The 17,659-nt window shown below is 39.4% G+C and overlaps 1 protein-coding gene across 2 annotated transcripts in view; it reads right to left on the bottom strand.

Annotated features, from left to right (window-relative positions):
* The window catches only part of fstl5 (follistatin-like 5), a 279,805-nt gene that overhangs the window by 102,997 nt on the left and 159,149 nt on the right, over positions 1-17,659 (bottom strand). For both annotated transcript variants that reach the window (XM_074674483.1, XM_074674484.1), the window contains exon 6: positions 12,811-12,931. In XM_074674483.1, the coding sequence (XP_074530584.1) occupies positions 12,811-12,931 (121 nt within the window). The remainder of the gene's footprint in view (positions 1-12,810; positions 12,932-17,659) is intronic.

Here is a 17,659-nt window from a genome sequence, read left to right as displayed (position 1 = left end):
TGTATTTGTTATAGTTATTATATCGGTTTGTTTTTTGTTATAATTATTTCTGTTTTTATGAGTAATTTTTTGTGGTAATTAATTTTGTTTTTCTGATTAATTTTTTTTTTATTGTTTTGTTTTTTGTTATAATTATTATATTGGTTTGTTTTTTGTTATAATTTTTCCTGTTTTTCGGAGTAATTTTTTCCTGAACTACCGCACTACTTCGAAAATCCCTCCTACGAAACTACAAAAGGCATACATGTGCCGATCAGGATCTCTGATCCGTGCCGGACACAGGAGCCACCACACATCCACGGGAGTTGTCTGCAGGTTGGAGGTTCTCGCGGGATTTCGAAGTATCTCGATACTTCAGGAAAAAAGTAATCTGAAAACAGAAAAAAATTACTCATAAAAAAAGGAATAATTATAACAAAAAACAAACCAATAAAAAAATATTAATCAGAAAGAATAAATAACTCTGAAAAACCTGAGTTGTTTTTTTTTTTTTCTTCAAGTGAATGCAGTACGCTTTGTACAGGTGTAACGTAGACACAAAGATTATAAACACAGAGATGTTTTTGGAGATGGCAGAGAGTGAGCGGCGTCCCTCAGTCAGTGTCTCAGTCTGTGTGTGCAGCAGCTGTGGGGAGGCGTCCTGAGGGAGGGCCGGCATTAGTATGCAACAGAGCCTGAGAGCAGCTCTAATTGGATTAATTTTATCACAGCTACCTTGTGGAAAACAACTAATGAAAAATCCCCTATCTGACTGCAATAAGTAAATCATAGTGCACTTAAGCCGCGGCGCTGGAGAGGCTGCGGATTAATGACTCCATCACGTTTCAGCCACATGAGCCGGCGTCCTCTGCGGCGTATCACACCGTGCTTTCAGGATTCAGAGAGATCATCCAGAGTTTAATGTTGTGTGCTGCTTGTTTCTGTCCCAGTTCACCAGTTCAGCTCATTTAGCCCAAACTTCAGCTGCGGAGGAGTCAGGAAACATCACGGCTCAGTGAGCTGCTCCTCCATGCCGCGTGTTTGACACAAACATCAGCTCCTCAACACGCAGATCCACGCACAGCTGCAAACAGAGCACGCCATCGCCTCAGACCACATGAAAGGAGGATGGTAAATGTTGAAAGAGGAGCGGGATGAGGCGATCTGTTTACACTGAGCTGCTAAACAACCCTGACAGCCAGAAAAGCACATTCGACCTCTCTGGGCCGTGCTGAAACATCATCACCCAATCAACAAAACCTCCAGCCTCTGACACAGCATCCCGTCTCCATGGCGACTACCTTTATCAATAAAGTAAGGTTGAAGACGTATACGAGGAGGAATCAGGGTTTAGAGGATTTCAGCAGCTGCCCACGGAGATTAAACTTCACAAAGAGCTGGAGCTTTAAACACAGCAGGGGGCGTCCGTGTGTGTGTGTGTGTGTGTGTGTGTGTGTGTGTGTGTGTGTGTGTGTGTGTGTGTGTGTGTGTGTGTGTGAGGCTGCCACTGTTGTGAATCCTCCTTTATTTAGATTTATTCTCTGTCACATTTTTAATTCCAGCAGTTACACACTCATCATTTATCACTTTCTCAGAGATGTAATATCGTTGTCGTCGTCGTCGCCACCGCCGCTCCTGGAAAGTGAGAAAACACATGGCTGGGTTTGTTGATGAGCTGTGTTTTCTGTAATGTGCTTTAAAAGGAGAACGGGTTGATACAATAATCTCTGCAGGAGACGGCTGTGAAATCAATGAGAGGATCACAAACACTTTTTCATTCTCCGTATGGATTCATCAAAGCTCCTAAAACAGAAACCTGAGATAAAAGACGGATAATGTTTTAAGCTAACGTTAGCAGCAGCTCGGTGAAAGCCTGTCCTCACACTGTGTGTCTGTTCAAGAGCAGCAGTAAAAATGTTACTGAGTGTTAGAGTTCAATCTGACAGGAAACTCTGATCTAGTCTTTGAATAACACAACATTTAGTTTATATCATATTTTAGTCATCCGAAAATTTTAGTTTAGTTTAGTTTAGTTTAAGTCGACTAGATATAGGAGGTTTTTGTCAGTCTAGTCTAAAGTCTAAGTCTATTTAAGTCAAATAAATATAAGAGTTTTAGTCTTGGTCAAGATGTGGTCACCTTAATATCATAAGAATATGAGTCTAGGTCTAGTTTAATGTCTTTAGGTCTAGGTCTAGTTTTAGTTGTGTTAATATCATAGTAGTTTTAGTCTAGGACTAGTTTTAGGTGACTAATCATAATAAGAGTCCAAGGCTAGGTCTAGGTCTAGTTTTATGTATTATGGTCCAGGTCTAGCTTAAGTCAGCATATCATATGAGTTTCAGTCTAGATCTAGTTTAAGTGGACCTACTGCCAAAAAGGTTTTTGTCTCAGTCCAGTCTCATGTCTTTTAGTCAAGGTCTAGTTTAAGTTGACCTAATATCATAAGAGTTTTAGTCTAGGACTAGTTTCTCATCTTTTAGTCTAGGGCTAGTTTTAGTCCCCTTAATATCACAAGAGACTTAGTTTTAGTATAGGTCTTTTTTTTTAAAGTCTAAGTCTAGTTTTAGTCAACTTAATTTCATTAGAGTTTTAGTCTTGGTCTAGTTTTTGTCTTTTAGTCTAGGTCTAGTTGAAGTAGTGTTAATATCATAGTAAATTAAGTCTAGGGTCTATTTTAAGTCTAAAGTATAATTCGAGTTTAAGGCTAGCTCTAGGTCTAGTTTTATATCTTGTGGTCTAGGTCTAGCTTAAGTCAGCCTTGAATCATATGAGTTTTAGTCTAGGTCAAGATCTAGTTTTAATGGACCTAATACCATAAAGGTTTTTGTCTCAGTACAGTTTCATGTCTTTTGGTTAAGGTCTAGATTTGGTTGACCTAATATCACAAGAGTTTTAGTCTCTGTCTAGTTCTAATCAAGTAAATATCATATGAGTTTCAGTCTTGGTCTAGGACTTTTTTTTGTCTTTTAGTGTAGGTCTAGTTTTAGTCGACTTAATATCTTAATAGTTTCAGTCAAGGTCTAGTTTTAGTCAATGTAATATAATTAGAGTTTTAGGCTAGGTCTAAGGTTTAGGTCTGGTTTTTGTCTTTTTGTCTAATTCTAGCTTAAGTAGACTTTGTATTACAAGAGTTTTAGTTTAGGTCTTGCTCTAGTTGACTTAATGTCTTCAGAGTTTCAGTCTAGGTCTGGGTCTAGTTTTGTCTTTTAGTCTAGGTCTAGCTTAAGTAGACTTTATATCTTAAGAGTTTTAGTCTAGGTCTAGTTTTAGTGGACCAAATATTAGCAGTTTATTTACTTATTTGTGGTCTGTGAAAAAGGTGAGTTGATGAACATTTTTCGTCAATTATTGTCCGCAGATTTTACTCTGGTGTTAGTGGCTGAAGGAAAGACATGTTGAGGGATGAATTGATCGGGCAGTAGGGGTCATTTTATCACAGCTTTCTGTTACTGAGCTCTGATCCCGTCCAGATAATCACACATGAAGAGCTCAGGGTCAGCTGAGCTCTGTCAGAATCAACTCCCTCTGACTTTTTATTAAAATACAGGAGAAAAATAAACGCCAGAAATATCTGATATCCTGTGTTTGGTGTTAAAAATACACAAACCCTTCATTTTTATATCAAACCAAAGCAGGAGGACGACCTTTTCTCAAGAATTGTTGTGAAAATCGTTGCGTACTCCAGCTGAGGATCTCTCCAAATTAAAAAAAAAAAGTAATTTGACTTCTTTGAAATCTCTCTAATGTTTTCCAGAGATGGAAAATTCACATGTTGGAAAATGACCCATGAATTATAAAAACAGTTTTAACACCACTTCCTGCGGCAGTGAAAGGATTTCTCAGCAGGGGGTTTGGCGAGCAGAGGCTGGAGTATCCATCCTGTGTTTTCTCTCTGTGGGGGTCCCGTGGGTGCTGGGTCCCAGCGAACAGCCGGTCTTAAAGGAAGAGGGGTCTCCCCTGGAGGAGCCGCTCTGCTTGTTTGGATGTTTAATTACAGTTTCCACAGAAGCAGACAGTGTAAGTCAACTCATTTTTCAGCTTGGCAAACTTTCTGCAAATGTAGGGATTACTTCAGACTTGGAAGCAAACATGAAGAAAGCTGTCTCAGACTCCAGCAAGAGACAATAACACCGAGGATAAAATCAACAGAACGGAGCGAAACAATAAAAACGCAAAGTTGTTAAAGAAAGAAAAGGACAGAAAGGAAAGAAGAAACAGCTCTGTCCTCTCACTGACACCCCGAGAAAAGTTCATAAGTTAGTTTTGATTTCAGCTTGAAGACAAACTGGCTGTAGTCCCTGATCCTCCTTTCCCTAAAAAACTAACTTTATCTAAAATTTCTTTGATTGGATAAAATCTGTGTGCAGAAAAGTTTTGATCAAATGCTTTTTATCCACATCTCTAAACCAAAGAGATCTGAGTCCATCAGCTCACATCGGCTTAATGTCAGTTCTTCTTCAAGAAAAGTTTCTTGTAATAAGACATTTTTTCCTGTTTTAAGCAAATTTTGGAGCAACTGTCTCTTGTTCCTTTGGCTGATTATTTGGGGCTCTGGCTTTTAATGCTCTTCCGTTGGCGTCTTTTTTCTTGAGCTTCGGGCCAAAATTTTAATTCGCTACTCCTCCGAGGGCTTTGAGAAAATCCCCACAAATTATACATCAAAATGTACGGATTGCCTGGGATCAGTGTTCTATGACTTTTTTCACCATGTCATGAAATTTTGGCAGAGTTACTCGCAAAAAAGGCAAAAAAAAATGTCTCATAAGGAATGAATAGGAATCCAGGATTCTCCCCCCCAAATTTCCCCTAACTTTGAGACGCTAAAACTTCAGCATACTTCCACTTAGAGACTCCATTTTTACTTTAAAATGATCACAGATCTTTCAGCTATTCACATATGACCAAACTTTTACATTGCTTTTACAGTTTCTGATATTTTATTGTTCAAACAACATGAACTTTTCAGTTTTTGCCCTGAAACCTCAGCTCTTAGAGTGCGGAACTTCTTCAGCTAGAGTGAGAGAGGCTGCTGCTGAAACATTTCAACTTTCTCAAAGAAATTGTCATAACTTCCAAAATCTAAACTCTATAAAAACAAAAAATACATCAAAACGTTCCCTGACTTCTCCTGCATCTTACAAAGGGAGTATTTTATCAAAAAATGTACAGTTTTGCCACAAAGTACCCAAATGTAAGAGAAACCTCATGTGCCTGTAATCTGGGTGTAGTGTAAATCTCTGACGTTTTATCTTTTCAGCTCTATTCAGAACTACATTTGTAGATCGCCGACCTGCCCTCATTTTTCACTCTACAGACTTGGGAAACACATCATAGTGTTCATCAGAGTCTCCAGAATCTCATGATGTTATCATTTTTCTTCCAGCCCTAAGGGTTTCAGCATAAATGCAGGGTGTTCGGACCTATGTCTAACGTAATACTCCAGCTTTAGATCAGTGGACACAAAGGAGTTCCAAAGTTCCACTGACACATCACAGCCATTGTGACATCATGATCACCATGGTAACCACAAAGCTGTGTATACTGACTGATGAGGTCATTGAGGGACAGAGAAACACATGTTTGTTTATTATGCCTAAACAGCCAACACACACTTTTCAAAGAGCAACTCTCCCCCTTGTATAATGTTATGATATGTGCCCTAAGCCTGTACCACATATGATTTACATGACATGATGTTTTGGAGCTAGAAAAGTATATATATATATATATATATATATATATATGAAAGTGTGTGCGTGAAACACACATGACTGTGCATAAGATACTTTTGACCTCACTTAATCCAGAAACCAGAAACGTGTGTAACTTGTGACAGCAATTCAGACCTCATTTTTGTCTTTAATTAACTTAAAATCAGACATTTTTCTGGACAGGTCAGGTCAATGTGGCTCATACTGAGAATCAACAATTTTTACTTAAATAAGACAAAAACACTTGATAAGATTTCAGTTTTTTGCAGAGTTGAAGATGGACATGTGTTCATGAGTTTCATAAAACTAGGGTCACCAGTTGGTCTAAGCCTATGCTTTCTTATACTTTGCATAAATTAAAAACATCTTCTAATATTTTTGATTAAAACACTAAATGAGTTTATTTGTTGAGGTTAAAAGTTTTGTAAAGGGAGCTCCTCTCTGATCTAAACACGGCGTACACACACCGGCCTGTCCTTGAGGGATAATATTGGTCCTCAGGTTGACTCCTGTAATCTGAAGTCTCCATCTCAGTATGATGGATCACATTACGCCGCCTTATTTCCCAGCAGCCTCAGCGGGCTCCACCAGGCTGGCTGTGTAACCAGGTTTCCAGCCTCAGCAGAAATCAAAGAGCTGTGTCTCCTGGCTGTGTGTCCTGTCAGGAGGTGTCAGGGTGCAGATCCATATCTTGGCGCCCAGGAAACAGCGAGCAAGCGTGAGAAACGTCCCAGAGTGCAGCGCTGATAGCGTTTACACTGCGCTCCATGGGGAAAGTAGTTTCAGGTCATTACAGTGAGTCAGCTAATGGAGACGTTAGCTTTGGATCAGGAACATTCAGCATGGCTGACAGACAGCCTGAGAGCAGAGCTAACAGATGCTAACCGTGCTAACAGAGTCATCGTAGCAGCGTGGAGCATCAGACAGGTAAACTGTTTAGACTCAGACTCTGCGACACACGGGGCCTTTAACGTGTGTCACGGTGCAGTTAGAGTCCGCCGTGCAGGGGCCTCAGAGGAGGTTTTGTCAGGATGAGAGTGGAGCCAGCTGACCGGCCTGAGGGAGCATCCAGTCTGATGATCCTGCTTCCATTGTGGCGTGTGAAGCGGCGTGCCCTGACGCTCAGAGGAGGCGTTCAGGAGGTGTACCCAGACTAATAGCATCACGCTGTGTGGAGCGCAGGCAGAGCAGCCTGTGATTGTCCAGCTGACTTCAAAGGGCTTAAACAGGACTCAGGCTCAGGACCTGGTCACGGTCTGCATCAGGGGCACAGAAACCCTCAGACCAAACCTGCTCTAAAGATGATCCTGAAACAGCTGGTTTTACAGTCAGAGTAAACTAAAACACATCTCAAACTCTGGTCACAGCGTGTTACAGGCTCTTGTTTGTGTGTTCAGGCCGGGTCGTGACCTCTCCTCAGTTTATTTCTCAGACGTGGACTGGTCTTCAGATGACAGACCTCCCTCCCAGCTCTGTCTGCACAAACATGATCCAGAAAAACTTCTTTCAGCAGAGAGCAGTGAACTGGAGGAAACCAGGAGGCGGATTGAATAAATGTGAGAAGTTTTTTTTTTTATGAAACAGAATCAGGTTTCAGTTTCCTTCATAGATCAGGGTGTGATTAAAATATCTTTAGCTTTAAATCATTAGATCACACTAATTTCTTCAGTTATATCATTTTCTTTATGTATTCAGGTGTAATATCAGTTCATTTACACTATATTTATCCAATACATTTCACAACAGCCATATCTGTTTAATTTCTTTTTTTTTCCTGTTCTTATTATGCAACATCTGTCTAATACAGTTCACTATCTGCAACATCTGTTAAACATGGTCCATCTCGCCTCATATTACCTCATAATGTAAATATATATATACATACATTTTCTTTTTGTCTGGTTTAGTACTTATCCCTTATTTTATTGTATATCTATCATTTATTTTGTTTCCCCTCGGATTAATAAAGTAATCCTGATTTCTGATTATGCTCAGTCACATCTGTGAAATTTGGCAGTTTCAAACGTTGGAAGTTTGGAGATAGTAAAAAAAGAAAAAACGTAGATTGTTTTGTTGTGAGCTGACCTCTAGTCTGGCTTTGGTTGAGTTTTATTTAGTTAGTTTATCTGATGATTCATTCATTGACACATTTATTAAGTTGAAACCTGAGTCTGTTTTAACGACCCACATACTTTATGTCTTCATTTTAATGTAGTGAGTTTTTGATGTTTCTATTTCCAAAGTTTATTTCTATTTATCTGTTAAACTTTGTCTTTTCTATTAAAACTTCTTTTTTAATCGTGTTGTTTTATTGTATCTTTTTAATTGTAATCTGCTTTTTAATTGAATATTTAATTGTTTTCTATAATTTGGTCTGCCTGTAAAGCACTTTGAATTGCCTCGCTGAAATGTGCTATATAAATAAACTTGCCTTGCGTTTTCTTAGCTGGTTTGTATCGATGATCTTTCAGTGTTTTATCTTATTTATTACCTTTGTTTAGCTGGTCTTAGTTTACCATTTTAACTTTATGATTTAATTTAACCTCCAGTGTTTCCTCATTAAGAGCTAATAACAGCTTTTCTCAGGTCTTGATTTTTATTGAATCATTATTTATCAAGTATTAACTTCATCAGTAAGCCTTTAAATTTACAATTACCCCTAAAAGCAAAACATCCTGTCTTAAATCATGGGTTATAGTTTGGATTAGCTTTGATTCAGTTTGAGAGATGAAGTTGTGCCCAGGGGTGCAGCGGTTAACCCGTTATTCTATTAACCACGGTCTTAAACGTCACGGTTATATAACCGCAGACGTAGCACAGCAGCACACAGACGAGAGACGAGAAGACGAGGAGATACAGAGACAAACAGTGAAACAGTGTTTGTAAAACAAATCCAGAGAGACGGGGACAGATATCGGAGCTGCAGCCCACGAATCCCAGGAGAAACAAGCTCAGCTAACAATGGTGGCTACGTTAGCAAAGAGCTAATGGCAGACGTCGCTGAGCAGGCAGATACACCTGAAACTCAACCCAACAAAAACCACCTCTTTCCACCAAAAAAACGCTTGAGGTCAGCAGTGTTGGAGCATTTTAGCTACAAGAAGGACGCCCAGGGACTTGTTCAGGATGACGGCTACCCAATGTGTAAAACCTGCCGACGAGAAGTCTCAGCTAAGGGCTCCAATACCTCGAATCTCCGGCAGCATCTGCTTGATCACCATCTGAATTATGTTCCAAAATCGTTAAGGTAAGAAAACGGCAACCAAATAACGTTATATGATCAAAAATATGTAATCAATAATAATACTAGCCTAGACACTGACAGTTGAATGAGTGGATGATTATAACACTTAACGTCTATTACCCACGTGTAAAATAACGATTTTTATATAAACTTTTTTTCCCTTTTTGTGTGCTGTATTTGTTTCAAAAGGCAGAAACTGTTAAACTATGTGGGAAAAACAATTAAACATATTTTCAAAGAATGCCAATGTGATTTTTTTTATGTCTATAATAAAAACCTTAAACCGTAAAACCGTAAAACCGTGTTTTTTTTCTCAGACTATAACCGTAACCAAAATCTGAAACCGTTGCACACCTAGTTGTGCCATTGTTTGATTTTAGGAAAGAGATACAAAGAGTGCAGAGCCCCCTTGTGGCCCAACTGTTGATAAACATGTGCTGAAGTTCCCTCTTGGGAGCCAAAACACACGCTAAGGTGCCCTCTAGAGTCAAAGCTCACGCTAAAGTGCATTTTGGCACCAAATGTTCACTACAATACTCTACTGGTTGGAAAAACACACTTAACGCTTCTTGGGTGGCAGAAATGTGTGCTTATGTGCTCTTGAAAACACAACTTGCAGAATTTAGCGCCCTCTTCAGTAGGGAGGATGCACTGCATGTCCCTTTTTGAAAGATTCAGCAGGTTGAGTTTTTCAGCTCTGTCTCTGAACGTCAGCTGGATGTCAGCGCGCCTCCTCCTCAAACTCTGACATCCGCCCATGAAAAGCTGGTTTACAAATCTTACACACGGGTTTTTCTTCTTCCACTCAGAGAAACGTCTGCACCGTGAAAACATATTTACAAACTGCTGCACGTTCAGCTTGAATCTGTTAGCAACGAGCTGATATATTCAAGGTGTTTGAGGAGCTCGAGGATTAATCAGCTACAGCTTAATGTAATGCAATAACCACCATGAAACATTGAAATTCTCCAGGAGTCGAGCATAATGAAGGTCTAACTGGGGCCATGTGGTCTCTGCTGTGCTTATAAAGTACCCTGGGTTCTGGTTCTGTCTCCTCTCATCTGTTGGTTCAGGGTGAGAAACATTTGTCTCGTGAGCGTCTGACAGCCGATGGCCCCGAGTATCCCAACATCCTGCTACCAAAAGTTAATGACACTTTATGATGGATGACACCTTATCTGTTTACCCAGAATGCACCAGGCCATCATTCTCTGAATTATTCAGCGATTACAAGCGGCTGCCTATCAGCGGCGTGGCAGACATCATTCATATCTGTAACATCATCTAATTAAAAGACATCAGTCTGTGCAGACAGCTTCCTGCGCGCTGCAGCGGCAGATTGATCCGGCCCCTCTGTCTCTGCAGAGCAGGATGAATAATGCACGCACATTAAAGCCTTATCTGCCGCCCTGACAAACAACGCCGCCACGCTTTCAATACCCCACAAAGGTGTGTGAGGGTCCTTATTAGCAGCCGAGTGGGACAGGTGTCGTTTTCACGGGGAGTCATTCTGGATTTACCACCGTTCCTTTTCCCAAGCCGCCGCCGCCGAGCGCCGTCGTCCTGGACACAGCGGATCGGCTGGTTTACTTTATGACAGCGCTCGCTTTATGGCGGCGCTTAAGGTATTTGCATAGATTTTTACAGCTGCCACTCACAGATTATGTCGGCAATGAAGTGAAAAACTATAACTCTGAGTTTCAGCCTGAGGCGAGCACATGTTTGAAGCTACACGTTAACTCTTCAGCTCCTGGTCCCTGACGCTCAGAGAAACACGCAGAGCTGATCCAGTTTGATGAGTGGTTCCACATAAAACACAAACAGCTGTAAAACAACACGGCAGCGCTGCGTCAATCTGCCTGACTGCTGTTTTTAATCTGACTTCATAAAAAGTAACGCTCCTCCAATCAGCGCTTACGTCCTGATGGCGAGGGTTGGATGATGAGGTGGAGAGCGGGGACTCATTGGAGACCCCCTGGACCAGGGGTCTTCAACCTGTGGCTCTGGAGCCTCACGCGGCTCTTTGACTCCTTTGCAGCTTTAAAATATATCATTAAAAAAAAGTTTTTTTTTTTAAGTTTTTCAAACAGAGGATGTTAATGATGATGGCAGAGACACTAAGTAAAATCATAATTTAACATTTTGTACTAAAATGCATCACCTCTTGAAACAAAGCTTTTTAATTAGTGTGATTTTTTTGCCATTTTTGGATTTTTTTTTTAATTTTCAATTCTTTACTTTTTTGCAAAATAAGAAAAATAATTCCACATCTTTTTTGAGATTTAGCCTTTTTTTTTTAATTTTTATATAACCCCCTCCCCCCTTTTTTTAATTTATTTTTATTTTTATTTTTTTTTTTACAGTTTTTGAAAATCAAGCAAAATTTTGAAATTGCATTATTTAGGTTTCTTTTTCTTTTTTTGGAAATATATGACATTTCAGCAATTGTTTTTGAAATTTTGCATATTTTTTAATTTCATCTTTTTTTATTTTACATTTTTTTTTTAATTTCCAACTTATTGAAATTTCATAAATTTTTCAAATTTATAAAATCCATGACATTACAAATTTCTTTTTTTAAATTAAATTAGCAAATTTATTAAAAATAAAAACCAAGAAATCACACCTACAATTTTATAAACAAAAAACCTTCCTGTTTAGATAATTATTTACTGGATTATACACTTTTTTTGTCTTCATATAAGGATAAAGTAGATTTTGTGGCTCCTGAATGACTTTCATCCAGGTGAGCTGAATAAAAACGGCTCTTTGGAAAGTAAAGGTTCAGACCCCTGGTCTCTTTTTCATCTGCCTCATCGTCTGAAGCTCCTCTGCATTAAGTGGCGTGGAGCGTCTCTAACCATGAAAGGAGGGATGAGGGCGCCACCTGTGAACTACAGTAACCCCTGAGTCTGAGGAAACGCTCATGGATTCAGCGCCAGGTGAACGGAGGTGACGGAGCTCTAAAGGAAATGGAGTAAAATCCTGAAACCTTGAAGACAAAAAAAGCGTCTGCTTAGCATTTCCCAGCTTGATTGATTCCTTCGTTTCTAGTTGTTAAAGAAAAATATGAGCAATCTACTGAAGAGACCTGAGGAGAGGAGCTTTTCCTTCATTCATTTATATTTCTGTATCGCACACAGATTCAGACGGAGAAGGAGACTTAGCCACAGAGAGGAGGATTTATTATCGTTAAATTTCCTGTTTCCACGCCGGGAGAGAGGCGGAGAGCTGATCTGACGAACGGAGAGGAAGCAGAGTTAGAAACTCTTCTCTGATTTTCTGAGAGCAGATCAGATCTGACTCTTCACCTCCTCCTTTTGCTCCCGTGACTTCTCCTGCTCCTCAGAATAAAACGGGCCGACGTGATGAAGGAGGATTATGAATTCTCCCCGACTCCTAAACGTGTCAAAGCGGCCAAATGTCAGAGGATCTTCAGTCGGAGGATATCGAGCTGACTGAAAATGTCAGACAGGGAGTGTGGTGATGGAGGAGGAGGAGGAGACGAGAGGAGAAACGTGGCTCTGATACAGTTTACTTCCTGACTTTGACTTTGTTCAGTTAAAGGAGGAGGAGCAGGAGGAGCAGGAGGAGCAGGAGGAGGAGCAGGTGTGTGTTTCACTACCCTGAGTTTCATACGTGTGAAAATCAATTTGTTAGGAGTTGACTCCTTGTTTTCAGCTCCTCTCCTGTGCTGCATTTAATCTCAGTTATTGAAAAATTATCTTAAAAATCATCCTGTGGCAAACTGAGCTCATCTACCAGCCGAAGATCAGTTAGAAAAGCACAAACAAGCTGTGAAAGTTTCACATTTTATACATTTTTCTCTGTAACTCAGGACAAAGACGGGTTTCTTTGAAGCTCCAAACTCACCGAACGCCGTGTAAAACTCCTCTTTTGTCAGATGTTGGTCGTCGTTGACATCGTTGTACTTGAGCAAGTCGAACAGCGTGCACTCAGAGACTTCCTTGGACAGACCCTCTTGCTTGATGACCTTCAAAGAGAGAAGAGTTGTTTGGTTAAAGGACGGCCACTTTTGTTGGACTGATGTGTTTTTTTTAACCTTCAGACTCTGCTGGAAATCATTTCTCTGAAGAACATATTCTGGAAAATGTTTGAAGGACACACGGACCGTGGACTTTTCTGTTTTCATCACAGGGAGGGAAATTAGTTTGATATCTGACGAGTTTAGGGACATGTCCCCTTCTCAGTTCATTCATTCATTCATTCATTCATTCATTTTCTATACCCTCTAATCTTGTTCAGGGTCACAGGCGGCTGGAGTCTATAACAGCTGTAGTAGGACAAGTCTATCACAGTGACCCCTCCTGGTTTGACCCAGAATTGCTGCTCAGACTAAAACTAAAACATCAGTCAGTGCAGCTGCGCTCCAGAGCTTTGCCAGGATGTAACAATGCTCTACAACCTGGATGTAAACAGATCCATATGACTGTGGGGCCACCTTAGCAGCGTGTGGCAGCGCTTCAGGAGTCTGCGTCTGGTCCAACAGGAAGTTAAACCCTTGGTCTGAGCGATGTGTAACAAACACAGGTTTTTGGTTGTGTAATGAGGACAGAAGGATGGAGCTAGCTCTGTTAGCATTAGCCACACTCTGCAAACCATTCAGTTATTGTTTAACCACAGACTCTGTCAATCTGTGTTTACACGTGTAAGTAAATTAACTTTATTATGACTGTTTTCTTACTGTTTTAAAGCCTTTAAACTGGTCAGTTAGTCAGTATTTGATATTTTTGTTTTTGTTTTTTAATTATTTAAGATTGACACAGGCAGTTGGGAAAACAACATACAGTGAGAACTACAAACATGAATCATTTAAAAATAATAATAATAATAATAATAATAATAATAATAATAATAATAATAATAAATTCTCCCATGCATGTTCTTGGTTTGTGCATAAATATATACACACAAAACTATACAGCTACTACTATACAACTATACATAAAGCTACAACTATACATAAATAAAAACATGAAGGGAAATAAATAAATAACTAAATAAATACAAATTAATAAACAAATGTTTAAAAAAAACTTGAAAATTTGAATATTTTTGAACATTTGGAAGGTACTAACCTCTGATTTAAAATTAATTTTTAAAAAAAGTTTTGTTTTTTTTAAAGAAAAAAGCAACTTTTTGCAAATTTTAAAATTTTTTGACATAAGATTTTTTTCCAATTTATTTAAATTTTAAAAACTATGACTAAACTATTGATGACAGATGCTTGATATGTACCACATAGGAAAAACTGAATATATATCAAATCTTTTAATTTGATGGCATCAACTGTAAATCATATAACTGCCTGAAATATTTCTGCCAACAGTCAATCATTTAAGATATCTATATGTATATCTATAAGTATATCTATCTATCTATCTATCTATCTATCTATCTATCTATCTATCTATCTATCTCTCTCTCTCTCTCTCTCTCTCTCTCTCTCTATATATATATATATATATATATATATATATATATATATATATATATATATATATATATATATAAGTATGTATTATTTTTGCTTTTTTTTTCAGTAAATTGTGAATTACACGAGATGAAAGACAAAAAAATAAAAAAATAAAAAATGAAAACAAAAACAAAAACAGCTTGCCAGTAAACAAAGAGCTTACAGCATTGGTTAAATGTGAGATCATATTTGCAGAGGATTTATCTTTTTCATATGATTAAAGCAGGATTTTATGTGTGGGTTTTTTAACGCTGACTGTCTGTTTCTCCCAGGCCCAGTCAAACTGAATAACCAGCCTTCTTCTAGTTATTACTGTGAAATCTTAAACCGTGGTTAAAGTCTGTCTCAAAGTCACCCCAGGGTGCCCAATCTGAAAACCACTCATGGAGAATCTGAAGAAACACTTGATTTAAAATCTGTGAAAAACATGTTTAAACTCTGCAGAGTGTTATTTAATATCTGACGCTGACAGCCTGTTTCAGTTTGTTTTCTCCTGGATTTAAAAAGATAAATATACGCCTCTGAATGAAAACTGAAAAGCTGTTTCTGGTTTCTTGTGAATGCGCTCACTTTCTGCCTCTGTAAAGTTTGGAGTTTGATGTCTACGATGAGCCGTGGCCACGTGTCCCCTGAATGTCAGAGTTGATGAAAGACAAAGATTATGAGCCGTCAGTCGGAGGCAGAGAGATGGAGGCTGGCTCAGATTGTGTCACCGTCGATGGTGAAGTTGTTGAAAACCCTGCGCTGGTTTTATGATTACCCTGAAAAGTCCTGATCCCATTCAGCACCTTGTGCATGGCCCAGGTAGTAAAACATCCATCATCCTCCATCGTCTGTCAGAGCGCTGATCACATGGGACGGCTTGATACGTCAGCACTCGCCGATCGGATCACTGCCTTTCCTTTCCCTGTTGTCTGAAATTAACCTGAGATACTTTCTCCTCAGAGCGTCACAAAGAAACAACAAGTCTGTAAACAAAGAGCTGTAGCTCCAACAGGTCTGTAAACAAAGAGCTGTCTGTAGCTCCAACAGGTCTGTAAACAAAGAGCTGTCTGTAACTCCAACAGGTCTGTCAACAAAGAGCTGTCTGTAACTCCAACAGGTCTGTCAACAAAGAGCTGTCTGTAACTCCAACAGGTCTGTCAACAAAGAGCTGTCTGTAACTCCAACAGGTCTGTCAACAAAGAGCTGTCTGTAGCTCCAACAGGTCTGTCAACAAAGAGCTGTCTGTAACTCCAACAGGTCTGTCAACAAAGAGCTGTAGCTCCAACAGGTCTGTAAACAAAGAGCTGTCTGTAGCTCCAACAGGTCTGTAAACAAAGAGCTGTAGCTCCAACAGGTCTTTAAACAAAGAGCTGTAGCTCCAACAGGTCTGTAAACAAAGAGCTGTCTGTAGCTCCAACAGGTCTGTAAACAAAGAGCTGTAGCTCCAACAGGTCTGTAAACAAAGAGCTGTCTGTAAACAAAGAGCTGTCTGTAAACAAAGAGCTGTCTGTAAACAAAGAGCTGTCTGTAAACAAAGAGCTGTCTGTAGCTCCAACAGGTCTGTAAACAAAGAGCTGTAGCTCCAACAGGTCTGTAAACAAAGAGCTGTAGCTCCAACAGGTCTGTAAACAAAGAGCTGTAGCTCCAACAGGTCTGTAAACAAAGAGCTGTCTGTAACTCCAACAGGTCTGTAAACAAAGAGCTGTCTGTAAACAAAGAGCTGTCTGTAGCTCCAACAGGTCTGTAAACAAAGAGCTGTCTGTAGCTCCAACAGGTCTGTAAACAAAGAGCTGTCTGTAGCTCCAACAGGTCTGTAAACAAAGAGCTGTAGCTCCAACAGGTCTGTAAACAAAGAGCTGTCTGTAGCTCCAACAGGTCTGTAAACAAAGAGCTGTCTGTAGCTCCAACAGGTCTGTAAACAAAGAGCTGTCTGTAACTCCTGTATCTACTTCAATTCTTCAGTTAAAAAAGTTCAACTCACCAAAATCGTATTTTTAGTTGGAGATCTGAAAACAGGGATGACTCAAGGAAAGACTCTGCTTCAACAAACTGTGGGTTAAAAACACAGACGCTCGTCTCGTCTTTGTCCATCTGTCTGAAACTTTAACTATTTGTTTTTTTTTTTACCATCCACCCCAGTGGCAGACAAAAGACACACAACAGTTCAACATTTTATAAACTCATCTTACTTATAATTTTTTTTTTTTTTTTTAGATTTTACTTCACATCTACACCACATTAAAAAAAACCCCAAAGAATCCTGAAAATAATAAAAACTAATCTAGAAATTCTGTTTTAAAAACGAATTCAAATTGAGCTGAAATTAAAAACTAAAAGTCTCAACAAAATCGAAAATGTGCGCACATCTGGCCAAATTTATCTAAGTACAGTATTCGAGGATATATATTATAGTACCTCCCACCTTTTTGGGCTCTGATGCATCAATAAATGATAAGTAAAATATTAATGCATATATTTTTGGAGCAGGAATTCTCCCTGCTCCACTCCAATCACATGTTTTGGTTTCTTCCTTTGTCCCAAAACAAGCCGGGTTTTAACCAACGTTAGGACTTTGATTTAGCTGCTTGCTGTCATTCGTCTTTGAGTATATACCATGAAAAGTCAATAAACAGGCTGCACACACACTGGGCAGTCTTCGGCCATTTGATAAGAAAAAAAAAAAAAAAAAACAGCCTATAAAAGTGCCCCTCCTTGAAAAAAAAGGAAAAAAAATTAAAGCTACCCTAAAATCAAATCCATTCATCCTGTCAGAAATTAGCCTTTAAGGAGCTCCTTCCTCACAGAAACTTCTGCAGAGCGAGCTGTTAATAACATGCAGAGCAGATATCTGACAGAGAAAAGTCATAGAAACATAAAAACACGCCGTACTCTTCCTGCTGCTCCGTGTCGTCTTTCTGCAGTCATAAAGGTGAAGGTGAGGACGTGTTTATTTTTGCTGTAAGAGCTGCTGCAGTACGTGAATCGTACGTTTTCACTCTATATGTTAAACACCGGCTGACACGGCCTTGATCCTCACACAAACTTCTGGTCGAATATTTTCTGTTTTTTTCCTGTAGGAGGTGGAGACACTCGTCCCCTGGCTCTCTGCAGACCTCAGGAGGTAAACGCTGAGGAGCGTCATCGATGAAGCGCTGATGTTTACGGAGGATGCAGCTTCTGTATCAGGGCTCTGAAACCTTTACTGTCATAGGAGGCATTTTCCCTCAGCTCAGCTAGATT

Source organism: Halichoeres trimaculatus, unplaced genomic scaffold, assembly GCF_033239565.1.
Source record: "Halichoeres trimaculatus isolate MK-OKI-2021-1 unplaced genomic scaffold, fHalTri1.1 fHalTri1_scaffold_7, whole genome shotgun sequence".
Taxonomy (NCBI): domain Eukaryota; kingdom Metazoa; phylum Chordata; class Actinopteri; order Labriformes; family Labridae; genus Halichoeres; species Halichoeres trimaculatus.
The sequence above is the reverse complement of the archived record's forward strand: the minus strand, read 5'-3'. Positions and strand labels throughout refer to the sequence as shown.